The sequence below is a fragment of the Mus caroli genome, unplaced genomic scaffold (genome assembly GCF_978045245.1).
Source record: "Mus caroli unplaced genomic scaffold, Mus_caroli_1 scaffold_10, whole genome shotgun sequence".
In the NCBI taxonomy this organism is placed as follows: Eukaryota; Metazoa; Chordata; class Mammalia; order Rodentia; family Muridae; genus Mus; species Mus caroli.
Window position 1 is genome coordinate 18,916,253 of NW_028227265.1, and position 27,426 is coordinate 18,943,678.

At 43.3% G+C, this 27,426-nt stretch overlaps 1 protein-coding gene and 1 pseudogene across 1 annotated transcript in view; both read right to left on the reverse strand.

Annotated features, from left to right (window-relative positions):
* Positions 1-27,426, reverse strand: part of Hydin (HYDIN axonemal central pair apparatus protein) — a 361,694-nt gene that overhangs the window by 52,761 nt on the left and 281,507 nt on the right. Inside the window, exons 51-58 of the mRNA XM_085843582.1 lie at positions 25,840-25,999; positions 25,563-25,735; positions 17,926-18,124; positions 16,295-16,394; positions 7,932-8,031; positions 6,377-6,545; positions 5,663-5,898; positions 2,585-2,702 (exon numbers count right to left, since the gene is read on the reverse strand). Coding sequence (XP_085699708.1) covers positions 2,585-2,702; positions 5,663-5,898; positions 6,377-6,545; positions 7,932-8,031; positions 16,295-16,394; positions 17,926-18,124; positions 25,563-25,735; positions 25,840-25,999 — 1,255 coding nt within the window. The remainder of the gene's footprint in view (positions 1-2,584; positions 2,703-5,662; positions 5,899-6,376; positions 6,546-7,931; positions 8,032-16,294; positions 16,395-17,925; positions 18,125-25,562; positions 25,736-25,839; positions 26,000-27,426) is intronic.
* Positions 13,611-14,761, reverse strand: LOC147002341 (Y-box-binding protein 1 pseudogene; annotated as a pseudogene).

Genomic DNA, 27,426 nt, shown 5'->3' on the forward strand with positions numbered 1-27,426 from the left:
GAAGAGGCTCGGGATGCTCAAGGTGGATGGGTTTTCAGTGTGTCCTTATCTGTACATCCCTTTTGATCAGACATGGTAGAAGCAGATAATATGTACATTATACAGTACTTATCTAGATGGGAGGGGGGAATCTCAAAACAGTGGGGTTGGGGTGGGGCACAGAATAGAATAGTGGTTGAGATGAGGATTTTTGAGTAACACTCTATAGGTTTGAATGATAATGGCCGTTGTAGGCTCATTGAATACATGTGTGGTCCTTAGTTGGTAGAACTCTTTGGGGAAAGGATTAGGAGGTACAGCCTGGTTGGAAGAGGTGTGACACTGGGGGGTGGACCTTATGGTTTTAAAAGCCCACATCAAGCCTGGCCTCATTCTCTGCCTCTGATCTGTGGATGGGGATGTAAGCTCTCAGCTACTCCTCCAGTGCCTTGCCCACCTGTCTGCCACCACACTTCCTGCTAATGATGACCATGGACTAACCTTTTGGAACTGTAAGCAACCTTTGCCCCCCCCCCCCCCATTAAATGTTTTCTTCTATAAGCTGACTTGGTCACGGTGTCTCTTCACAGCAATAGACTAGCAACAAGACAATCTGGGGCTTGAACTCAATCCCCAAATATCTTGTTTGGCCTTTGAAAAATGATTTCACCAAGTCTCGGCTTATGTACCTATAAATGTTCCTTGCATGATGGGTCAATGAAGGTTAAATGAGAGAACAGTCATGAGGCATGTACTGTAGCATGCAGTGCAGACTGACAGGGTTCCCATGGAAATATATATATACTGTATATAGCATGTAGTACAGAATTAGTGCTAAAATGAAAAGAATGTCATTATAAGAGACTTCTTGAATGTCCCTGCAGACACCAGCTCCCCTCCCCACTAGTACAGTTCTCAAGATAACTGTAGCATATACTTAGAACACAAAGTCCTATGAGAGAGAAAGATTGTCTTGAATACACCAGTTTCTGTCCTTACATTTCTATATGTTCTGTAGTGCTTTAGTTCAGAGACCCAAGTTTCTTCCAGGGCTGAAAACCCAGAGCAGAATGAGTTTGGGGATTGCAGTGTGAGGTTGGTATGCACATGTGAGACTCTGCTGCCTTGGGCAGCTTCTGGGATCTTAGAGGATGGGACCCAGATACATTGGCCATTGTTTCTTTGCTGCGTGAGTGATGTTTTGCATGCTGTAGGCTGACAGTGTCTAGTCTCAGTGGACCCATACTCTGGCAGCTAGCTGGGTCTCCCGCTAGATCTAAGAACCTCAGCAGGAGCTGGTGAAGTGGCTAGAATTCCCTCGCCAGGTGTGGTAACTGTGTGATGTTGGGGAGATGCTTGTAATCCCTCCCTGGGACTGACCACCAGTACACAACATGCCCTGCAGCGGGAATAACCTCAGAGCATCACCACACACATAGCATATGCTCCTGGTTCCTAGGCTTATCTGTACTCTTGATCAGCTTCACAAAGCCGCACGATGGCAGGCGATCTGACTTCTGATGTCTCGATGCCTCTGTTGTGCATCTTGGAATCTATCTAGCACAGGAGGTGGGTACTGGTGTGGGACAACTTTCAACCAAATTCCACTGTTCTTGCCCTTGGAGATGCGGGTTTTCTTACTTGTCCCCACTCTCACGCCCTCCAAATCTCTTTTGATGTGCTCCACAGAACCACTGCATCCGGGCATAATTTAGCCTGCATGGAAGGTTCTAGAGACTTAACTGGGTTGCTACCTACTAAAAATCTGTTGTCATGTGCTGGGAGCTGGACTGAGCCCTGGAGATTCCCAGGTAAGTAAGTCATCTGGACAGAGAAGGCTTTCTCTCTAGGTATCTGTTTTCTCTAAACAAATGATGTTTGATTTAAAACTGTATGAAGAATGAAGGCAGAAGTGATTCAGTGGAGGTTTTTTTTAAGCAGGAGAGGATGCCCAAATGAAAGGTTTTCACACCTCATCTCAAAAAGCGAGGATTTCAATGTAATTCAATATCTGAGCCACAGAACAGTCAGGTTCTGGGGCGGCTTGGTGGTTAGGGTCATGGACTATTCTAGCAAAGGACCTGAGTTTAGCTTTCAGAATTCCCATTAGGTGGCTTACAACTGCCTTGTGGTGGTCTGAGTGAAATGGCCCTCATAGGAGTGGCATTATTGGAGGTGTGGCCTTTTTGGAGGAAGTGTGCCACTGGAGGTGGGCTCTGAGGTCTCAGAAGCTCAAGCCATGCCTAGTGGCCGACTGTGTCTTCCTGTTGCTTGCAGACCTATACGTAGAGCTCTCAGCTCCTTCTCCAGCACCATGTCTTCCTGCATGCCACCATGCTTCCTGCCGTGATAATGGACCACACCTCTGAAACTGTAAGCCAGCCTCAATCAAATGTTTTCCTTCGTAAGAGTTGCTGTGGTCGTCATGTCTCTTCACAGGGATTAATCCCTAAGATATGCCTGTAACTGTAACCTCATGAGACCTGATGCCGTCTGTCTCTGCCTTCATTGGTACCTGCACTCATGTGCACAAATCCAAAATATATACAAAATTTAAAAAAGAGGAAAGTATAGGAGAAAAGTGTTTGCTGTTTCTGTGACTTACCTGGTTTGCTATGTTCGTGTCTTTCTGGACTGTGTCTGAGAACTTGGCCACTTTAGTTGCTCCAGGCTTGTAGAAGCTTTCACTTTCTCGGGTTCTTCCATGCCTCATGTGGCTGGTTCTGATCAGAGATGCAAGAGTACAGCCTCAGATTTTGATGAGGACATGAGACACTGCTTGAGTTCCTTTCTTCTAGGATGTGGGGATAAGAGAGGGCTTTCCTTTGTCTAGGAAGGGACCAGGGTGGCATTGAAACCTTGAATTCATAGGATAATTATTAAGAAAGTGACATGGGTAATCATACTTGTGAAGTATGAATCATAAGGATTTTAAAAATTACTTCATGCAAATTCCATGTGTTAAAAGGTTTGGTCCCCAAGACAACACCAGTGGGAGATTCTTAGTTCACTAATATTCCCTTCAAAGGGATTGTAGGACCCTAGCCCCCTCCTCTCCCTTTTGCTTCATGGTCTTAGAGGAACAGTTTTTCTTTGTTGTATACACTGGTCAGACTCAACTGAAGTCATGGTCTGGACTTCCAGAACTCGGAGCCTAAACAACCCTATTTTTCTTGTGAATTTATTATTTGAGGTCTTTTGTCACAGTGATGGAAATCTGGCTAACAACAGCAACCATAACACCACCACCCCAGCCCCATCCTCCACTTTTACCCAGGATTAGAGAGATGACTCAGTGGTTAAGAGCACCAGCTTCTCTTCCAGAGGACTTGGGTTCAATTCCTAGCACCCACATTGTCTGTAACTCCAGTTCCAGGGGCTCTGGCATCCTCACACAGGCAAAATGCTAATGCACATTAAGTAAATAAATCTTAAAAAAATAAACTCTTTTATCTGACTTTATTTTATGCATGAAGTGACATTTTTTTTTGTCTCCATTATTCATGTTTGTAGCCATGGTATGTATAAGGGCTAGTGTAAACAGTAGCTAGATATAAATTTTGGAAATTTACTTCACTTGAAACCAATGTAGCCAATTGTTTGCTTTCCAGAGACTACTGTACCTAGAGTGTGCAACTGTATTTGAGGCACATCAAAAGTATTTTTGAAAACCATATGTATTCATTCACTTGTCGGATGACCAGGACACGATGTCAGAGGAGTTTTGGAACTGGAACTGAAGTTACATAGAGTTGTGGGCCACCATGTGGGTGCTGGGAACTGAACCCCAGTCCTCTGTAAGGACAGTACGTGCTCTTAACCACTGAGCCATCTCTGCAGCCTACAAATGAGAATAACTTAAAATACAATGTAAGCTAGCCAGAAGCGTTACTAAGTCACTGCAGAAGAAACTGTGAGGAGGCTGAAATTAAATTTGGAAGAAAGAAATTCTAGGCAGTTTAATCCCAATTAAAAATTTTTTTATTAGATATTTTCTTCATTTACATTTCAAATGCTATCCTAAAAGTCTCCTATACTCTCTCCCTGCCCTGCTCTCCTACCCACTCACTCCCACTTCTTGGCCCTGGTGTTCCCCTGTACTGGGGCATAAAGTTTGCAAGACCAAGGGGCCTCTCTTCTCAGTGATGGCCGACTAGGCCATCTTCTGCTACATATGCAGCTAGAGACACAAGCTCCGGGGGTACTGGTTAGTTCATATTGTTGTTCCACCTATAGGGTTGCAGACCCCTTCAGCTCCTTGGGTACTTTCTCTAGCTCCTCCATTGGGGGTCCTGTGTTCCATCCTATAGATGACTGTGAGCATCCACTTCTGTATTTGCCAGGCACTGGCATAGCCTCACAAGAGACAGCTATATCAGGGTCCTGTCAGCAAAATCTTGCTGGCATATGTAATAGTGCCTGCATTTGGTGGCTGATTATGGGAAGGATCCCCGGGTGGGGCAGTCTCTGCATGGCCCATCCTTTCATCTTAGCTCCAAACTTTGTCTCTGAATCCCAAATTTCTTAATAAGTTCAAATTTTGCTAGTATAGAAAAATTAGAGCTGGAAAAAAAATACAAAGCTATAATAAGCAACGTGAGGAGAAGGTCTGTTTTAAAATGCCTAGAAAGTAAAAAAATCTAGGTAGGCACATCTTGGGAACTGGTCAAGCCATCTTTAAAATTTGCTTCCACGGAAAATGACAAACTTATGAGACAGGAGAGCTCAAAAGATCGGTCGTTTTTTGGTCTCCTGATGAGAGATGCCCTTTGAAGAAGACAGGATGGCTATTGTAACTACCGAGGCAACCATGGTGACCAGGTGACCAGGCAGGAGAGGCGCTTGCTGGGCTGAAGGCATCACTGTTTTCTCTTGCCTACATCTCCAGGGTGCCCTGTGCCACCCCACCCTCCATAGTGAGGCACGGCTTAAGCCTTCGCTAGAGTTAGTTTTTTTCTGTAATCATTCCTCAGTACCCAGAGGGATGCTAGAGAGAGCAATGACTTAACCAGAAACACCAGGCCAGAACACAGAATCCAAAATCTTCCCACCGAAGGCTTTACTCCTTCCTCTCTCCCTCCCTTTTACTTTCTTCTTATTCTCTCTCTCTCTCTCAATGTATCTCTCTCTCTATCTATATATGTATCTATCATCTATCTATAGATCATCTATGTATATATGTATGTATATATGTGTATCTCTACCTATCTATGTATATATATCTACATATTATGTATCTATTATCTATATATGTATGTATGTATGTATGTATGTATGTATGTATCTATCTATCTATCTATCTATCCATCCATTCATTCATTTGTGAGAGTCTCAAGTAGCCAAAGCTGGCCTAGAACTTGCTAGGAAGTCAAGGATGACACAATTCCTCATCCTTCTGCCTCTACCTTCTGAGTACTGGGATTATAGGTATGCACCATCATACTCATCCACAAGACTTTACATTTGTCTCAGTCAAAACCTAGCTTGTGTTTGATGGCAGCTAACCTGAAATCTGATCAGAAAACATGCTTCAGAACCAACCCCTCCTGGTGATTTCACAAGACAGTTCTAAACCTGAGGGTCTGCTTCATTCATGCAAGAGGACTGGGTGAATTTAGTTAGGTACAGTATAACACAGCTCTTTGTAGAATATAAAGCACCATGTCAATAGAACTTGGCTTACATCTTCTTTTGAAGAATTGGACTCTCCCCTGTCAGCCTGTAGAGGGCATATTTGAAGTCGATTATGCCTTGGTTTTCTATGGTAAAGGTGATGCTTTTCCTGGTACCGCAGATCAAAGCCCCAAAATTGATGATGGAGGAGGGGCTGATGGTGAATTTGGAGTATACTGCATTCACAGAAAACTTAATAGGGATGCTGGCAATGATCTCACCTTCTGGGAGAGTTGGCTCAATAATCTAGAGAGGGAAGGTTTAAGAAGATGTTAGCCAGGGGTACAGTCATGTTGCAGTGTCAAAGGTTGGACATCTATCTGCTGTCTTCTTGCCTGCTTCCATGATGGAGAAAAAGAGAGTAAGAGAGTCGTTACTTCATGCTTCATCTTAATGAATAAATAAAAACAGTAAAGGGTGCCAACACAGAGATTAATTTCTACTACGCATGTCGACATGCAGCAACCATGCCTGCTGCTTTTACTTGACGGTGGGACACAGATCCCTTGCTTCTTATGTACCCCAAAACCTTTCCCCTTTTTCTATTTCTGGTGACTCTGCACATCTCTGTTCTGACCTACCTGTGCTGGTTAGTTGGGACTGAACTCTGGTGTAGTTTCTTTGGTTGCCACAAAAGCTATCTCCCCTTCAGCCTTCTTTCTCTGCCCCCCCCCACCCCCCAATCAGGATGCCATTGAGTCAGCAGGCCTCTGGGCTCTCTCACCTGGCAGCGCAGGATGGGCTGGCAATCGATCTTCACCTCCTTTCTTGCTCGGAAGAACACCTGGACAGTTGTGGGCTTATCTATTGAGGTCAGTGTCCCCCTTTTGGGTTGGATTGAGATCATGGAACTTAAGTTTGTTGGCAAAACCCCTAAGGTGTCCACAGTGAAGCTGGAAGACAAGGATAAAGAATCCCTTTAAACAATTATCCAGGGATCCCACAAAGTCTGAGAGGACAGTTTGATCTGTTGAGGACCTGCCTGTCTCTGGCCCTTTGTAATTATCATACCAAGCAAAACCCACTATGCTTTTTTCCTGTGTATGTATGTGCATGCATGTGTATGTTCTTGTATGAACACACACACACACACACACACACACACACACACACACACACACACATCTGTGGATGTAAACACCAGAGGTCATTCCTGAGCTATTATCCATATTTCTTTCTTTCGTTTTTTCTTTTAGATAGGGCCTCTCAAATTTACCATGTAGCCAGGGATTACTCTGAACTTCTGGTCTTTTAGCGTCTACCTGATGAGGTACGTGCTACTACATGGTGTTGAAGAGATCAAACTAAAGACATACCAGGCAATCACTTCACCAACTGAGCTACACTCCTAGCCCCAGGCTTTTTATTTGTTTGTTTTGTATGTGTATTGTGTATGTGTGTGTGCATGTGCTGTGTGCCTGAACACTTGAGGCTGGAGGTCAATGTTAGGTGTCTTCCTTGATTGCTCCCCACCTTTTCAGACTGGATCTATTAGTGAAACCAGTGCTTACCAAGTAGGCTAACCTGGCTGGCCAGAGGGCTTCAGAAATTCACCTCCTGTGCCAGGGTTATGGATGCTTGGATTTTTAATGTGGGTGCTGGGGACCTAAACTCAGGTTCTCACACCAGCACAGCAGGCACTTTACTCACAGTACCAGTTTCTGGTTTCCCTTTAAAAAAAATTTCCCAGACATCCTCTTGTAGGGGGTGGTTTTGATGCTTTTTTGATTGTCGGGGAATCTGTGTGTGAATACTGAACTGACGGTCCTGCTCCCCAATTGGTTCTTGATTGAGCAATAAAGATGCTTGTGGCCAATGAGCTAGGTGGAGTAGGCGGGACTTCTAGTTTTCCTGCAGGCAGGCTAGCAGACTCAAGGGGGAGGAAATATTTGCTTTGGAGGGAGACAGAACCATCAGCCATGTGAGATCTCTGGTGGGGTGAGTGGCCTTGGGGTAGCAGGCAGGAGATTAGAGATCAAGTAAAGCTGAGGGCAGATTTAGGGTGCTGAGCTGGGAGTGAAAAGAAGGGTGTGATCGTTGAGGAAGGCTTAGAAGAGCCTGACCATTAAGCTAAAATATATATATATATAAAATAAGCTATGTACGAGTGTGTCTTTCATCCTCGGATTCGAGGGAACTGAGTGGGGTGGTTCACCTGGAGCTTCAGTCGAGGACACAAGACCTACATGTTTTATCCTCTTCTCTTCCTGAGTGCATAGGGGCAGTTGGCATGCATACATGCATACACGCACACACGCATCCCATGCAATTCAGGTTACCTGAATATGATCTCATATTTTCCACGGTTTTTCAGTTGAAGGGGCTGCTTTACCTCCTCCATGACCCTCAAAGTTCCAAAATCCAGACCTCCTTCAGTTCCTGCAGAGGCCAGGGCACGGGGTATGGGTGAGTGGGTAGGAGAGCCAGAGCAGGGGCCCTTGCACTGGCTCCCCTCTATAGATTACAAGGCAAATCATTCCACAATGATGACTTTAGGGAACTTCTTTTCTGGAAACTCTTTTGACTAAGCCTCAGAGAATACACAAAAGCCTCCTAGTATATCCGGACATCTCTCCCTTGAGATTCCACCACAAGGGACTACTATTGCATGACTACTGCTAGCTAAATTCTCTAGGATATTTATTTATTTATATTTGTTGTTATTATTATTTCTAATTATGTGTATATATGTGCATCTTCGTGTGTGTATATATGCAAGTGAGTGCAGAGGCCAGAGGAGTGGGATCTTTCTGGGGCTAGAATGACAGGTAGTTGTAAGAGGCCTGATATGGGTACTGGAAATCAAACAGACTTGGATTCTTTGGAGACCAACGTGTGTGTGTGTGTGTGTTTGATATGTTTTTCCTGTGTATCCCTGACTGTCCTGGAACTCACTTTGTAGATCAGGCTGGCCTCCAACTCAAAGAGATCTGTCTGCCTGTGCCTCCTGTGTGCTGGGATTAAAGGCCTGTTCCATCACTACCTGGCTGTGGGTGGGCTCTTAACTGAGGGACCATCTCTAGAGCTCTCTAAAATCTTTTTAAAACAGTCTATTTATTTTTATTTCACACGTGTCTGCATCATATTCATATATATATATACCATATACATACATACATACATACATACATACATACATACATACATACATACAGTGGACCCCTCAGAGGCCAGAAAGGGCATTGGATCCCCTGAGACTGGAATTACAGACAGCTGTGAGCTTCCAGACGGGTGCTGGGAACCAAACCCTGGGCTCTCTGAAAGTTAGTATCATTAATTAATTGCTAAGCCAAAATTTAGAAAATTTACCAAGTTGCACTCAAAAGGTCTAACTTTGTGTTGTTTTACTTAGTGTCTCAAGATAAGCATTCCCTCAGATTATTAAAACTCTTCATAAATACAATCTTAGTGGTCACTAAGGACAACTATTCTGTGATAAATGAAACCACAATAACATTATTTTATTTTTGATAGGCACTTTTCATCACAATGCTGCCTGTACGTTAAGACAACGGCATCTGATTAACATGTAGCCCTAATAATCTTGCTGAGGAAGAGGCCTGTCAGGGAGAGGCGGTGTCATGTAGAATCAGGTGCTCAGAGAGGGATACACAATTCATGTGTTATGGCAGAGTGCTCCATAGAACGTCTCAGGACACACATTCTAATTCCAGGGATCTGTGAATACATGACTAAGGGCACTCAAGGTATTGGATTGGCTGACATTAAATGTGAAGGCTGACATGGGTCATCCTAAAGGCCCAGTATAACCACAAGGGTCCTTATAAAAATAGAAGGGGACAGCAGAAGTGGGAGAGCCAGGGAGAGGGCAACATGAGAAGGACCTGGTGGGATATTGCTGGCTTCAAAGGTTTAGGAAGGGGACACAGACCAAGAAATGGGGTGGTCTCTTAGAGGCTGCAAAGCCTTTAGGGAAGAGTGCTTATCTGTCAGCACTTTGATATCAACTTAGTGAGACCCAGTAAGACCTGCTTTGAACTGACCTCAGGGCTATAATACATTGTGGGGGGTTCTCTTTTTTTTTGACTCCCCCCCTCCTTCCCTCTCTCCCTTTCTTCTCCCTCCTTTCCTTCCCATCCCCTTTGTTTGTTTGTTTGTTTCTCTTTTTTCTTCCCTTCCTTCCCCTCCCCTCCCTTCCCCCTCCTCCTTTCCTTTTTCCTTTCCTTTCCTTTCCTTTCCTTTCCTTTCCTTTCCTTTCCTTTCCTTTCCTTTCCTTTCCTTTCCTTTCCTTTCCTTTCCTTTCATCTCCTCTTCTTTCTCCTTTCCTTTCTCCTTTCTTCTTTCTCTCCTTTCTCCTTTATTCTTCTCCTTTCTCCTTTTTCTCCTCCTCTCCTTTTCTCCTCCTCTCCTTTTCTCCTCTTTCTCTCCTTTCTCTCCTTTCTCCTTTCCTTTTGCCTTGCCTTGCCATTTTCCTTTCCATTCCTTTCCTTTCTCCCTTTTTTCTCCTTTTTCTCCTTTTTCTCCCTTTTTTTCTCCTTTTTCTCTCTCTCCTTTTTCTCTCTCTCCTTTTTCTCTCTCCCCTTCTCCTTCTCTCCCCTTCTCCTTCTCTCCCCTTCTCCTTCTCTCCCCTTCTCCTTCTCTCCCCTTCTCCTTCTCTCCCCTTCTCCTTCTCTCCCCTTCTCCTTCTCTCCCCTTCTCCTTCTCTCCCCTTCTCCTTCTCTCCCCTTCTCCTTCTCTCCCCTTCTCCTTCTCTCCCCTTCTCCTTCTCTCCCCTTCTCCTTCTCTCCCCTTCTCCTTCTCTCCCCTTCTCCTTCTCTCCCCTTCTCCTTCTCTCCCCTTCTCCTTCTCTCCCCTTCTCCTTCTCTCCCCTTCTCCTTCTCTCCCCTTCTCCTTCTCTCCCCTTCTCCTTCTCTCCCCTTCTCCTTCTCTCCCCTTCTCCTTCTCTCCCCTTCTCCTTCTCTCCCCTTCTCCTTCTCTCCCCTTCTCCTTCTCTCCCCTTCTCCTTCTCTCCCCTTCTCCTTCTCTCCCCTTCTCCTTCTCTCCCCTTCTCCTTCTCTCCCCTTCTCCTTCTCTCCCCTTCTCCTTCTCTCCCTTCTTCTCTCCCTTTTCTCCCTTTTCTCCCTTTTCTCCTTCTCCTTTTCTCCTTCTCCTTTTCTCCTTCTCCTTTTCTCCTTCTCCTTTTCTCCTTCTCCTTTTCTCCTTCTCCTTCTCCTTCTCCTTCTCCTTCTCCTTCTCCTTCTCCTTCTCCTTCTCCTTCTTCCTTTCCTTTCCTTTCCTTTCCTTTCCTTTCCTTTCCTTTTTCCTCTTTTTCCCTTTTCCTTTCTTTCTGAGACCGGGTAACCCAGGTTGGCCTTGAACTCACCAAGGACCTCAGCTCCTTAAGTGCAGTTTGTATTAGGTCAGGAGGTTTGTGGAAATCTGTTACAATAGTGGTAAGAAACTAACATAGGCAAGAAGAGAAGCCTTGACTGTCAGCTTCTCAAAGAGGAGCCCTGAAGGTTTCATTCTGATGACAACCTCTTGTTTTCTGGGGACAGCATACAATGACAGAGACTGCCTGCAGTAGGCCCGGGTGGAAACATCTCAGAAGCTGGCGGCAGCTCCCTGTAAAAAACAGTTGTTCCCATTTCTCCTAACCCTGGCCCTGGGCAATGGCTGTATAGATTTCATTTGTGCGTGACTGCTTTTCAGTTGGCCTTGGTGTGCATAACTATTCTATTATATCTGACTTTCTTTTTTTTTATTATTATTTAAGACCTTTATAACAGGTGTTTGCAGTTTGTTGACTTTTTTGAAAAAAATCAAGTTGTAAACTTTATTACAAATTAAAAATGAAGTTCTTAAAAATCTCAACTTGACCAGATATGAAACAATTTAAAAACCGTTGTACTGGCTATTTTTGTGTCAACTTGACACAGCTGGAGTTATCACAGAGAAAGGAGCTTCAGTTGAGGAAATGCCTCCATGAGATCCAACTGTAAGGCATTTTCTCAATTAGTGATCAAGGGGGAAAGGCCCCTTGTGGGTGGGACCATCCCTGGGCTGGTAGTCTTGGGTTCTATAAGAGAGCAGGCTGAGCAAGCCAGGGGAGGCAAGCCAGTAAAGAACATCCCTCCATGGCCTCTGTATCAGCTCCTGCTCCCTGACCTGTCTGAGTTCCAGTCCTGACTTCCTTTGGTGATGAACAGCAGCATGGAAGTGTAAGCCGAATAAACCCTTTCCTCCCCAACTTGCTTCTTGGTCATGATGTTTGTGCAGGAATAGAAACCCTGACTAAGACAAATTGGTACCAGCAGAGTGGGGTATTCCTGTGACAACCTGACCATGTTTTGGGGAGGACTGTGGAAGGACTTTGGAACTTTGGGCTTGAAGATCCATTTGTTGTTAAGAGCTCTGTCAGATGTTGTGTAGGAGCTTGGAAGATAATATTGAGAACAGTGCAGAAGATGGAGGTCTGGTTTGTGAAATTTCAGAGGGAAAATTAAAGACTCTTTTCAGGGCCATTGCTGTTTTGATTGTGAAGATTTTGTAGTTCTGGTTAGCTGGGGCTGAAGAATCAGCTGTGATTAACAAGATACCAGAACTACTAAAGCAAACACTTTGCATTACTGGGACTATTGATGCTGGTTAGCTGGAGCTAAGAAATTAGCGGTGATTAAGAAGAGACCAGCATCGTTGAGGTGACATCTTCTGGGAAGTGTTTTCTGAAAGCACAAAGAGGCTGTGTTCCAGAGATAGGCAAGGTTGTACTCCTTCTGCAGCGGGACTTGGTAATGTGTAAGGGTCACCCAGGTGGTACTGGTTTTGAAGGCATGAAGGGGTCATGCAGAGGAGCTGAGGCTCGGCACTGTGAGAGGCCATGGAAGGCCATTGGTGAAGGTGCAGCCTCAGTTGCAATTGAAGGCCCAGGACTGAAGGGGTCATGCAGTGTTTTGGAGATGCCAGTACCATGAGATGACCACCAAGAGCAGCAGCAGCAGTGGAGTACAGGCATCTGGAGCCCAGAGGACGACGTGTGTGCTACAAAGGGCATGGCTGGAGAAGTGACCCAAGCCCTTGGAGGAGCCCAGAAGATCGTGAGTTGGATCCCAGACGTTGGACGGTTGGAGATTGATTTTTGCTTTGATTGTGACTGTGCCCTGATATTTTCCCTCTTGAAGGAAGAAACTGTTTTAGTGGAACCCACAGTTAAGAGACTTTTAATTGTAAAGAGACTTTGGATTTTAAAAGAGATGGATATTTTAAAGAGATTGAAAATTTAAGAATATGTAAAGACTGTGGGACTTTTAAAGTTATTTAGATCTTGGGGATGAATAAGAATGTAAGAGTTGAGGCTTACTAGTGATGTGTTTGTGTGTCAAGTTGACAAGGGGTCAATTGTACTGGCTATTTTTGTGTCAACTTGACACAGCTGGAGTTATCACAGAGAAAGGAGCTTCAGTTGAGGAAATGCCTCCATGAGATCCAACTGTAAGGCATTTTCTCAATTAGTGATCAAGGGGGAAAGGCCCCTTGTGGGTGGGACCATCCCTGGGCTGGTAGTCTTGGGTTCTATAAGAGAGCAGGCTGAGCAAGCCAGGGGAGGCAAGCCAGTAAAGAACATCCCTCCATGGCCTCTGTATCAGCTCCTGCTCCCTGACCTGTCTGAGTTCCAGTCCTGACTTCCTTTGGTGATGAACAGCAGCATGGAAGTGTAAGCCGAATAAACCCTTTCCTCCCCAACTTGCTTCTTGGTCATGATGTTTGTGCAGGAATAGAAACCCTGACTAAGACAACCGTTAAAGGTGTATTGAGAAAAACCAGACCTTTTTTTTTTCTTAAAAAACACGTTTGTCATTACCAAAAAGAGACATCTTTAGGTAAAAATAATAAAAACCCCATGCTGCATAGATAATGCAGATAGTTCTAATGTTATCTGGTCAGCGGGCAAAAAGCAAGCACTTAAGGTCTTCAGCTCCAATCTTCGTTCATTTCTTATTGCTGGAATTTCATATTCATTTCTTCTTGTTGGATGACCAAACCGGATGATGGTAGAGATGGTAAGCCGGCATTTACTCAGCCCCGCCCTGCTCAGCCTCGGGAGCGGACGAATTCTCAGCTGATGGATCGGCTGCTTTTGTCTCTTTGCCATCTTGTGGTTTAGGGTTCTCTGGGCGTCTGCGTCGGTAATTGAAGTTGCGGCGATACCGACGTTGAGGTGGCTGCTGACCTTGGGTATCATCTCCTTGATTTTCTTTGTCCTCTTCATTGCCATCCTCTCTAGGCTGTCTTTGGCGAGGAGGGCCCCTTCGGAATCGTGGTCTGTAACCCCGATACATATTCTGTCTCACTGGTCTACCTTGCTCTCCTGCACCCTGGTTGTCAGCACCCTCCATCACTTCTCCTTGCACAGGAGGGTTGGAATACTGTGGTCGACGCACATAGGGTCTCCGCATGTAGTAAGGTGGGAACCTTCGCCTGCGATAGGGCCGGCGTTGTTGGGCCTGGCCTTCAGGAGCGCTTTCCGATCCCTCGTTCTTTTCCCCACTCTCACTATTCTGGTAATTTTGCTGGTAATTGCGTGGAGGACCCCTACGACGTGGATAGCGTCTATAATGGTTACGGTCTGCTGCGTATTTACTGCCTTGAACTGGAACTCCACCAGGGCCTGTAACATTTGCTGCCTCCGCACCCTTTTCTCCTTCAACAACATCAAACTCCACAGTCTCTCCATCGCCTACACTGCGAAGGTACTTCCTGGGGTTATTCTTTATGGCAGTCTGGTGTACAAATACGTCTTCCTTGGTGTCATTCCTGTTGATGAAACCGTATCCGTTCCTTACATTGAACCATTTGACTGTTCCCAAAACCTTCGTTGCGATGACCTTCTTGTCCCCGCCGGCGGGCGCTGCCGAAGTGAGGCTGCCTGGGCCGCCACTACCCGCGCCGCTGCCCGTGGAGCCGGGCTTGGTGTCGGCAGCGCTGAGGGCGGCGGCGGGGGCGGCGGGCGGCTGCTGGGTCTCGGCCTCGCTGCTCATGGTTGCGGTGATGGTGACTGGGGCCGGCGGCGACGGCTGCGGCTCCTCCCGGGTGTGATGGTGACTAGGCCGGCGGCGGCGGTGGGGCTCTCAGGGCTCTCTGGGGTCCGCTCTCCGCTCCCGCTACCGATCGAACTCTATATCTGACTTTCTTATTTCTCCTTCTGCTCTAGCAAATTCTGTGAAACTAGATGTTCCTTGATGTAATGATTCTTAAACAATTAAAAAACTGAGGCATGGGGCACAGCACAGCACAGCACAGCACAGCACAAATGGCCCAGGTGTATGCTGTGTGCTCTCATCTTGGAAACACTGCAATAACTGCACAATGGTAGTTCCAAATTAATGCTTGACTTGCAAAGAAAGTATGAAGAAAGTATTAGAAAATGAATTAGAGCCAATATTGGGATCTCGAGAAAGGACAAAAAAACTATTAAAAGTTTGTTTTTTTTTAAATGAAACAAGTTTCATAAAAAGTTATGAAATAAAAAAAGAAACAAAAAAGAAAAAAGTTATGAAATAAGTTGTGTACAACATTTGAGAATGGGCCCTGGATAAACAAGTATAGAATATGTAAGATCTTATATTAGTAAAAACTAAGTCAAAACACTGGGACTCTTAAGAGAGTCATTGTGTGCAATGTGCAGAAGCAGAAAGCTAGCAGAACTGTTGAGTTAAGGGTTAACTTGATTCTTTCTGGCCACTGCCTGGCAGCTTTGCTCATGTCATTTATCATTAGAGCTTCACAAGAAAATGCAAGTAGCTGGTCAGAGCTATGAGCTCTGCACTCTGAAGTATAATAAGTTAAAGTTTAAATAATGATAACTTTGCAATTATTATTATTTTGGCTATAAGCCTGGAAATTGGGAAGCTTGAAACTTTGGGGAACAATTGCGATTCTTAATTCTTTGTGAGATGTGGTTATGCTTTTGAATTTGAATTGGCAATGATTATACAATGTCTTTTTTTTTTTTTAAACCTGCCTTTGGAATATCAATAAAAGACTGGGGCAAGAACAAGGTGAGCGAGCAAGAGAAGAGCGTGTCAAGAGTGAGTGAGGAGAGAATGTGAATAGTGAGTGAGGAGGGAATGTGAGGCATGTATGGAGAGAGTGTGTATGAGTGAAAGGAGAATGCATGTGGTGAGTGAGAGATATGTGTAAAGGGTGTGTGTGAGAGTGAAAGGAGAATGCACAGAGGTGTGTATGAGCATGAGAGTCCAAGAAAGGAAAAGCACACAAGAGAAAAGCAGAGAGCACAAGAGAATGCAGCCTCAGGCTGTGAGCAAATGAGCGAGAGAGAAAGAAAGCAGAGGATGAGAGAGAAGAGAGACAAGCTTTAAGTCTTGAAAAATTACCTGTCAGCTTGTACCCCAAAAGTAGTCTGTGTCTATTTATTATGCACCTTCCAGATATCCCTGCTTCCGTTGAGAACTCCGATCCTGTGTTGAGGCTGGACCCCAACCCTTGTTACCCTCCACTGAGGAGACTGCTTTGTGGTGATGTTACCAACATCACTCTAGGCTTGCATTCCTATTACCGAGATTGTTCCCTCCCCCACCAACCCCACCATCATGTGAACAACACAGTAGAGTCCCTCCACCCAGAACTCTAGAATACAAACAGAAACGACATATAAACACCCCCTTCCCAGGGGTCAGCTCACCTTTAGGGAAGGTGATGTCCAGAGCAATGTCATACGATTCTGCAAAGATCAAGATGTTTTCGATCTGAACGACACCAACAAGATTTTCTGCGTCCAAAACCTGCCGGGGAAAGTTCTTCAGCGAGAGCTCAGACCCACAAAGTGTCTGGAGTCTGAACCGTATAACATGCGGTGGGGACTGGGCAGCAGAGGTGACAGGGAAATGTTTCTGAGAACTTTGCTGTCACATTTTTCTAGTCTTACATTTTAAGTCGTCTTGCTCTGTTTGTTTTATAAATTGGAGCGACCCTATTCTGTGTGAGTCAAGGTGAAGAAAAGGGGCTGTTTTTTTTTGGGAGGGGGGGTTGTATTTGTTTTTAAGTAAAATACATGCTTGGTGTTTCTATTTTGGAAATTCACAGTCTTTTAGATGTGTAATCATTATGATCTTCAGGCCTGGTCTCTAGTAGTTCACTGAGCCTACTGCTATCACTGTTGGAGATCCTTCCTCACTGCCCCAAGCAGTCACTGAGCTGGTGCCAGCTGGCAGACCAGTCTAATTCTATCTAGTTGACTGTTGACCTTGGACACAAACCAGGAGCTGATTAAAGGGTCCATTAGTCATGACAAGAGCTTCTCAGGCAATCCAACACTCTGGCATCTAGGTGGAGACCTCTGCCATCTTGTTGAAGACTACAGTTGAAAAACAAAGTCACCTGTTTGCATTCCATGTGCTTTGGGATGCCAGGGGGGAAATTCATAGCTGTCACTAAACTTAAGATTAAAAAAAAAAAGTGTATGCTGGTGGGTATGTGCATGTGAGTGCAGATGCTCACAGAGGCCACAAGAGGGTGCTGCGTCCTTGGAGCTGGAGTTACAGGCTATTATGAGTCACCCAACATCGGTGCTATGAACCACAGTAAGAGTGGCAAGTGTTCCTAACCACCAAGTATCTCTTCAGCCCCCAAATCAAGTATTAATTCAGAATTTCTATCTCTTCTTTCAACAGGTATTTGCCAGTATGGTTGGATTTGTGGCTGGAGAACTCATGAGTATAGAGGACTTCCTGTGTCCCTCTGAAATAGTATAGGAGAAGACAGAGAAAAACCTTCGGAAGAAGGCAAAGGTTGGAGGACACAAGCCAAGGCACACACTCATAGGCCCCAGAAACTAGAAGCGACAAGGAAAGATTCTTTCCTGGGGCCTTCAGAGGTAGTGTGGTCCTGTTTATCTCCATTTTAGCTTTCTAGTCTTCAGAATTATGAGATACGAAAGGTCTGTTGTTTTGAGTCACCCAGTCTGACGTGATTTTGTCATAGTGGCCTAAGAACTAGTACAGATGGTGACTGGGTCAGGAGAGGTCCTGCTTGACAGAGTTCCCGCACCAAAGTTAGCAAATGGAACTATGGGGAGAAAGCAGCGGGGCTCTCAGGAAAATGCTGAGTGGTTACTGTCTTCGTAAGAGATCAGCTTAGAGTCATACTGCTTTTATTGAGCTTGTGTTTTGTGCAGAGTAAGATATCATGGGCTGGAGATAGGAAACAGATCAGATGAGGGATTTAATATCCCCCCCCCGTGTGTGTGTATGTGTGTATGCGTGTGTCATGCACGCATATTTTGATAATCAAGTCTACAGGGATGGTACATCTCACCTCAATCCGAATGGCCTTCTTGATGTTGACAGGTTTGGAGGGCTGGAAGTGCACTTGCAGCCCAAACTCTCCCTTGGGCAGCATGGTGCCCTGCATCATGGACACAGTAAAGTCCTCCCCTAGGTGTTCCAGGCTGGAGATCCGCCAGGCCACAGGAAGAGGAGTGACATTGCGGAGAATTACTATCTTGGTTTCTTTCCTGCAGAGACCAAAAGAAATTTGATCAAGCTCAAAGAATTAAAAATTTTTCCCCCATGAACAAGCTATGTCAAATGACCTCAAATTAACACCATCTACAACTTAGAGAAGAGTTGTAAGAAACCTCTTTATCCACTTGACTTTGCCTTCCTTGTGGCCATATAATCTCTCTTCCTCATCATTTTCCAGAGCCATTCAAAATGAAACTGTAGATCATTGCCCACCGCTTAACTTTTAAATCACTTGGTACACACTTTCTAAAAATGAGAACACCCAGTACACGAGGGTTTTCATTGTCATAAAGACTATTATTTGGTCTGCAGTCCACGTTTAACCTCTGCCTCTGTTCTGTTGCTACCTGAGCTCTCTTTATTTTTTTCCAGGTCAAGGAATCAACCCACAGTCATGTACTGCATGTAATTGTCATGCCTCTTTGGGAAACGGCTTCTACTCTTCTTTAGGTTTCTTGGCTTTGATGTTTTGAAGAGACAGTTGATCTATTGGCTCTTTCTTAAGTTGGACGGTCTGATGCTTTTTCATGCTTAACTATTTTGGAGGGAAATGAGTTGCAACCTGTGTCCTTTTCACTGTGCTGGGTCAGGAGATCTCTTTAGTGCTATGTGTTCTGGTTTTGGTGCTGCTACGATGTTTGATGACTTAGTTAAGGTGAGGCTCACCTGATCTCTCCATCACATATGTGCTTTTTTTTTTTCCTTTTTAGTTAATACTTTCCGGGGAGATGCTTTGAGTATATACCCTGTTTATTTTATTTTATCCATATAGGGCCTTATATTTTCCCAGACTGTTCCCAAATTCACTATTTAGTTGGGGATGACCTTGGACTCCAGATTCTTCTGTCTCTACTTGTCAATTACCAGGACTACAGGCTGTATCACCACACCTGGATCAATGCCCTATTCTTAACCAGTCAGACACTAGTTTTAGCATCCACTAATCAATTCCTAACACCATAAATCTTCCCATGTTTAGTTGGTATTCAGTTATCAAAACAGAATTTCCTTCTTTCATGTGTTTATTCATATACTTATGCCAGTGGAGTTATATTTCTCATTAAATACATCAGTGGTTCTCAGCCTGGAAAACATGACCCCTCTTGGGGTAGAAAGACCCTTCCACACAGGTCATCTAAGAGCTATTGGGAAACACAGATATTTATGTTATGATTCATAACAGTAGCACAGTTACAGTTATGAAGTAGTGACAAAAATAATTTTACGGTTGGTGTCACCACAACATGAGGAATTATATGAAAGGGCCACAGCATCAGGAAGGTTGAGAACCACTGTTATAGATCATTACATTATAATTTTTTTGCATAATTTTATTTTGACTTTCAAACTGTCTCAGATTTAGCTAGTGGGAGGTTGGGTCTTATGAATTGGTTCCTATGTCCTTTTATGTGCATATAGTTCTTTAAGTTCTTTATGGTACAACATCAACAACAAAAATTTCCAGCTTATCTGGAGTGTTTTTCCTCTACTTGCTTCAGGCCCAGAGAAATCCTTTCATCAAGGATCCTTGCCATTTATTGGAAAATGATGTTTAAATACCACGATCTGGAATGGAGTCCTCAGTGCTTCTGGTGTACCACTGTTTCCAAGCCCACGTAGATGGCAGAGCTTGGAAACACACACAAATCTCTATGCTTATCTGTATACTAAAACCCAGGAGTTTATACTGATTCTGCTAATTCCCTAACTCCAATTTAATAACAAGATACACTTAAAAAGGGGTGTGTGTGTGTGTGTGTGTGTGTGTGTGTGTGTGTGTATAGGTGCTTCTATGCAATAGCACCCATGTGGTGGTCATAGGACAACTTGTGAGAGTCTGTTCTCTCTTTCTACCATGTGGGACCTTGGGTTCAAACTCAGATTGTTAGGTTTGGTGATAAATGCCTTCATGTGTTGAGCCATCTTGCAGGCCCACCAGATGACATGTAAATCTCTTTTTCTCCAACAATGAGAAATCTGTCTACAATTTAATTATGCCATGGTTAGAAAATATACTCTAGGCAACGTCATTGGGTTGAAATTTAATGAGCCTTGTTTTATGACTTAGCGCTGTATGTTTTTATATGTGCTTGAAATAAATCTGCATTTTATAGTTGATAGACACCCAAACAACTCTAAAGAGGATATGGGAAGGAAGAATTAATTTGAAGAGAAGGATAAACACACTTAACACATCACATGGAGTAAATGAACAACACTAGACCTGCCAATCAAAGGCAATCTTGAGGAAACAACAAAGTTAAAAAAAAATCCAAGAATGAATACATATAGTTCAACAATAACTCTTAATATTAGTGGTTCAATTTCCTAATAAAGAGACAGAGACTAGCAGATTCGATTAGAAAACAGTATCCATCTCTTTGTTGTTTCCAAGAGACACACCTCATAATAAAAAGAGGCAGTACCTGAGAATTAAAGAATAGAAAAAGGTATTTCAAGGAAATGAAACAGAAACATGCAGGCATAGATATTCTAATATCTGACAAAACAGACTTCAAATCAAAGAAAAGGAAGATAAATTCATACTAATTAAAGGTAAAATCCACAAGGAGGGTATTATAATTCTGAATGTAATATCCATCAAAGACAAGCACACCCAACTTCACAAAAGATTTAAAGCTACAGATTACTTGAGCAACATAAAAAGACTCCCTGTGTTTGTCTTCTTATCTTTTTTTGTCTTACTGATTTTCTTATTCTTTGTTTCAATTTTTGTTTTTTTTTCTTTACTGTTTTTTTCTTTCTTTTAAAGAGAGGCAGAGGGAGAAAAAAACCAGAGAGGATGAAGGTGGGTGGGTAGAAAGGTGGGGATGGTCTGGGAGGAGTTGGAGGAGGGAAAAGAATATGATCAAAATATTTTGTATGAATTTAAAAAATATAAATATACAGATTAACTCTAACATGGTGACTATGGTTCACTTCAATACCCACTTTCACTGATAGGTTGTCTGAACTAAAAATAACAGAAACATCAGGGCTAGATGACATCATAAATCAAAAGGACCTATTGGACATCTACAGGACAAACAGTCCACCAAATCACTTAAAGTTGCACATCTTCTCAGGAGCCTGTGGAGCTGCCTCCAAAATTGACCATATATTAGGATGCAAAGCAAGTCTCAATGAACCAAGGAAAGCCGAAATAACACTCTGCATTGTAACTGAGCATAATGAAATGAAGCTGTGGAAACTACAGAAAGTACACAAACTCCTGGAAACTAAACCACACACCACCGAATGACAACTGGGTCAAGAAAGAAATCAACAAGAAAATTATTATTTCCTGGAATGGACTGAAAACAAAACCGTATCAATTAAGGTGGTCTCAAGAGAAAAGTTTATAGCACTGTCTATCTAAAAAGTCAAGAAGTCTTAAATTAATGGTGAATAACAACCAAAACAATAGCAGGGAAGAGAAGATAAAATCAGAAACAGGCTCTTCTCTCATTTCTATTTCTTGGCCCACAACTCCTGTGGAGGCCTACTGCTTTGCTAGGAACCACACTGTACCTAGAACCCCAGGTGGGATCCTGCCCACAGCTCACCAATGCTCTTAGAGCCTGCCTATCCCCCTGCGGTCCTCCTTCATGTCCTATTCTACAATTCCAGCAGAAGCCCACACTGGAACCTGAGGTGAGACCTTGCCTACAGCCCACCAATACTCCTCAGAGCCTGTCCAATTTCCCCAACAGCACCACCGCCCCTTGGCTTCATACTCTGGTCCACAACTCCAGCAGAAGCCCCATTGCTCTACTGAAGGATATGCTGGTACCCAGAACCCCAGAGACCATGCCAGCTCCTAGAACCCCAGAGTCCCAGAGGCAACACTGGCACCCAAAGCCCCAAAGTTCATGCAGGCCACTAAAACCCTTGCAGAGATACCCTACTAAACCTGAGAACTCACTGGTCACTAGAACCACAAGACCACTCTGGCTGGAAGACCAGAGAGGAAATGGGAACTGAGGGGGAAAAACCCATCCACACAACAAAAATAAACTCAGAAATTGGCACTTAAATCAGTAATTACCCCAAACCCAGATTCTTAGAGGCCAGTGTAAGAACATAATCCATGTAGTACCACCAGAGCCCAGCTATCCTAGTACAGCAAGCCCTGAATATTTCAACATAGATAAAGCATAAGAAAATGACCTTAAAGCCAATTCTATGAAGATGAGAGACCCTTAAAGAGGAAATGATTAAATCACTTAAAGAAATCCAGGAATATATAAATAATGGGAAGAAACAAATTAACCCCTTAAAGAAAGCCAGGAGAGTCAAGAAAAAACAAACACACCAGTGAAGGAAATGAATAAAACTGTTCAAGATCTGAAAATGGAAATACAAGCAATAAGAAAAATACAAACTGAGGGACTTCTTGAGATGGAAAACCTAGGTAAGTGAACAGGTACTATAGACGCAAGCATCACCAACAGAATATAAAGACAGGAGAGAGAATCTCAGGCATTGAAGATATGATAGAAAAAAATTAATGCATCAGTTCAAGGAAATGTTGAATCTAAAAAATTCCTGATAAAAAAAATCCAGGAAATCTGGAATACTACGAATAGACCAAATCTAAGAATAATAGGAACAGAAGAAGACCCAGAAAATATTTAACAAGATCACAGAAGAAAAATTTCCTAGCCTTAAGCAGGACATGCCTATAAAAGTATGAGAAGCTTATGGAACACCAAAAATATCAGACCAGAAAAGGAAGTCCTCCAGCCTAAACGAAAAGACGTTAAACATACAGAACAAAGAAAGCATATTAAAAGCTGCAAGGAAAAAAAGAAACAAGTAACATATAAAGGCAGACTACTACAACAACATCTGACTTCTCAATGGAGACTCTAAAAACCAGAAGATCCTGGACAGATGTGCTACAGACTTTAAGAGACCACAGATGCCAGCCCTTACTACTATACCCAGCAAAATGTTCCATCACCATAGATGGAGAAAACAAGATATTCCACGACAAAGTCAAATTCAAATAGTATCTATTCACAAATCCAGTCCTACAGAAGGTACAAGAAGGAAAACCCCACCCCAAGGAGGCTAACTGTACCCATAAAAATACAGGAAAATAATTATTTCATACCAACAAAAATAAATCAAGTGAAGCTTGAGCACACACACCATCAAAATAACAGGAATTAACAATCATGGGTCATTAATATCTCTTGTATCAATGGCCTCAGTTACCCAATGAAAAGACACAGGCTAAGAGAGTGGATGCAAAACCAGAATCCATTATTCTGCTGCACACAAGAAACACACCTCAACATCAAACATGGATATTACCTCAGAGATAAGGGTTGGAAAATAAATTTTTTTTCAAGCAAATGGACCCAAGAAGCAAGCTAGTATACTCATTCTAATATCTAGAAAAATAGACCAAACTTCATCAAAAGAGCTGAGGAAAGATGTTTTATACTCATCAAAGGAAAAAGTCACCAGGACAACATCTCAATGATGAACATCTATGCCCCAAATACAAGGGCATTCACATTTGTAAAAAACGTTACTAAAGTTTAAATCACAATTAAACCCCACACATTAATAGTGGGAGACTTTAGTACCCTACTCCCACTAATGAACAGGTCATCCAGACAAAAGCTAAACAGAAATAATAGAGCTAACAGACATTATGACTCGAACGGACCCAACAGATATCTATACAACATTTTATCCAAACACAAAAGAGAATATTTGCCTTCTTCTTAGCACCTTATACAACTTTCTTCAAAATTGACCACATATTTTGCCATTTAGCAAGTCTCAACAGATACAAGAAAATTAAAATAACCCACTACATCCTATCAGACCACTATGGATTAGAGCTGGATTTCAGCAACAACAGAAACAACAGAAAGCCTACACACTCATGGAAACTGAACAGCTCTCTACTGAGAGAAGTCAGGGCAGGAAGTCAAGGTGGGGACCGGGAGGGAAGCAGCAGAGACTATGGAGGGATGCTGCATACTCATTGATCCTCGTGGCTTGCTCTGGCTTTATTATTATTATTTTTTTTTCTTACAGATCCCAGGATCACTTGCCCACAGTGAGTTGTATCCTCCTCACATCAACCATCAATCAGGTAAATGTCCCACAGACTTGTGTATAGATCAGTGAGATATATGCATTTTCTCCATTGAGATGTCCTCCCAAATGACCTAGCTTGCATCAAAATGACAAAAGGCTAAGCAGAACACGAGTAAGGCTCGATGCTCCCGACTTGTGAGCAGTCTGATTTGGTGATCCGGCCTTGAGCGATGGTGCTGCTGCCATTCCTGAATTACACGTAATAAAGGAATTATGAAGAAAAATGACATCAGATAGAAATCCAGAGCCACAGAAAAAAAGAACATGAAAAATTCAACCAAATGGATCTAACAGATATCTATAGAACATTTCATCCTAAAGCAAAGGAATATACCTTCTTCTCAGCACCTCATGCTACCTTCTCCAAAACTGACCATATATGACATATGGTCACAAAACAGGCCTCAACAGATACAAAAAGATGGAAATAATCCCATGCACTCTATCAGACCACCACAGACTAAGACTGGTCCTAAATACCAACAAAAACAATGGAAGCTGAACAACTCTCTACTTAGTGATAACTTGGTTAAGGAAGAAATAAAGAAAGAAATTAAAGGCTTTTTAGAATTTAATAAAAATGAAGACACATCATACCAAAACTTATGGGACACAATGAAAGCAGTGGTAAGAGGAAAACTCAGAGCTCTAAGTGCCTCCAACAAGAAACTGGAGAGTTTACACTAGCAGCTCAACAGCACACCTGAAAGCTCTAGAACAGAAAGAAGCAAATACACCCAAGAGGAATAGAGGCAGGAAATAATCAAACTCAGGGCTGAAGTCAACCAAATAGAAACAAAAAGAACTATACAAAGAATCAACAAAACCAGGAGCTGGTTCTTCGAGAAAATCAACAAGATAGATAAACCCTTAGCCAGACTAACCAGAGAGCACAGAGACAGTATCCAAATTTAAAAATCAGAAATGAAAAGGGAGACATAACAATGAAATATGTCTTAAAATAATTATTCTGTCTGTTGAATATTAAGTTGAAAATGTTAAAATCATGTTCAAGAGAAAAATTCAGATATATTTATAGAAAGCCTTTGATTTTTCTTTTCTTGATTTAATGAAAAAACAAACTATGGGCTGGGAGAGGCATGGCAGCTCAGTGACAGAGTTACTTGCCTAGCATGCACAAGGCTCTGAGTTGAGTTCCGTTCCCAGTGATGTACACACAAATAGACAGTCAGACAGACAACAGTGAGCCCAGAAAATCTAAAGTAACTCAAGACCAGCTGATAACCTCAGACCTAAATGCTCTCAAAACTCCCCTCCTGTCCCTGACTTATCTGGAACTCTTACCTATGAAGCAAGAGCCGGTCAAAATGTAACTGCCTGGGCTCCACTTCAATTTCTGGGCGAATTCCTTGGCAGCTTAACTTAAAGATGGCTGGCTCTGGGTTCTCTTTGATGCAGCAGACAATGCTGTCTTCAAAGATACCGACTGCAGTAGGGTAGGCCCATACGTTTAGTGCCTGGTGAGAGAGTTATAAAGGATGGTCCATTTACATCGGGGATGTCAGGGCTTGACTCTCCTTGCCCCTGATTGAATTCCCCCCCACCCCGCCTTTGATTGTACCTGCTTTTCATTGGGTTTCAGAGTCATGTTGACCGGCTCTAGAAAGTAGGTGCTTGCTTTTATGTCATGCTGGAAACAGAAGTACGCCTCTACCACCATTGGAGAATCGTTCAGGATCGTCAGAGTCTCCATGTTGCCAGGGAACAAGGATGACTTATACCTGGAGATGAACGGGAATGGGCATGTGATTATAAGGAGAGAGAGAGAGAGAGAGAGAGAGAGAGAGGAGAGAGAGAGAGAGCGTTCAGGGGTAACAGGATCCTTTGAGGTGCAGTGTAATTTGAAAGGGCAATGTGACTGTGCTAAGGTGGTGGCAGGTTGACTGAGACCATGACATCTGTGGTTGTTTCACTTGCTTCTGAGACTACTGTACTGTGATGGGACTCTCCAGGCCTTGGTCTTCCTAGCTGTAAGATGGGGTGACAGTATCCCTTAGGATTGATTGGTATTAAGTGATATTGTGCACTCAAAGCTCATAGAACAAGTGGAAATATCAGATGTCCAACGAATGGTAGTTAGTTCTAGTTCTTTGAAAGAACTCCCGGGAATTCTTTAGGATAGTGATCACCTATCCTTGAGAGATTATCATTTGGGTCACCTGATACTTGACATCTGTCTTAGATCTCATTCACTTCCGCAACACTTTCATAGACTGTTACTGTTCTGACATGAATTTATCTGGCCTTGTTCATATGACAAGGTTGCTTCTGCTCCCTAATGTCCTTGGGATGGATCTGTAGAGGTAGGCCTCAGGGCTATTGGGAGACATTCTGTTTAAGGCAACGAACAGAAAAGGAACCACTGAAGAAGGCTGAAGGAATTAAGAGATGTACATCGTCAGAGATCACACCCCAGGCCAGGAAAGCTGAGACAGTCTGAGAAGAGCTTTGAGCAGTCTGTGATGGAGGATGAAGGAGAGAGAAAGACAGATTCAATTCAGAGTATCAGAGTCAGGCAATCCTGTGAGTAACTGGGAAAGGGGGAGGTGACCTCAGCATCTTACTCATCACCGTTGCAATTTGGCATGATGCTAAAGAGTTCTTGTTTGTTACCCAGTTGGTCCTTCCAACCTGTGAGGCAGACACTGTTGTCTTCCCATTATTTTTGTGGACAAGGTTCAAGGTTTAGAGTGAGTGAGTTAGTTTGCACTGGGTCTTTGGACCATGGTAATCACTGTTGTTAATCCCAGTGCTAATTTGGGCAGAATTTCCAGCACTCTCCCAGAAGGGCTCCTGCCCCCATTTCCCCATGAAATCCATGTTGTTGAACCCAGTAGATGTTTGTGCTTCCATCTTCCTGTAGCATTTGACAGAGTTGATCGTCCATTCTTCTCATGGGATTCTATGGCCCTCTTTCTGTGTCTACTGTGGACTCCTCTTGGGTAAGGAGAAGCTCTTGGTAGAACAGTCTCTTGTTTCACCTTCTCTTCTTGTGTCACACTGTCTGTATTGAAGATTCTTCTCATCTTGACAGAGCTCTCCTGTGAGAACCCAAACCATATATTCTGGTCTCTGATTTATGTGGTTCCTAGAGATATCTTCTAAACAACTTGGACTTGCTACATCCCAAAGTGAAGTCTTGATTTCA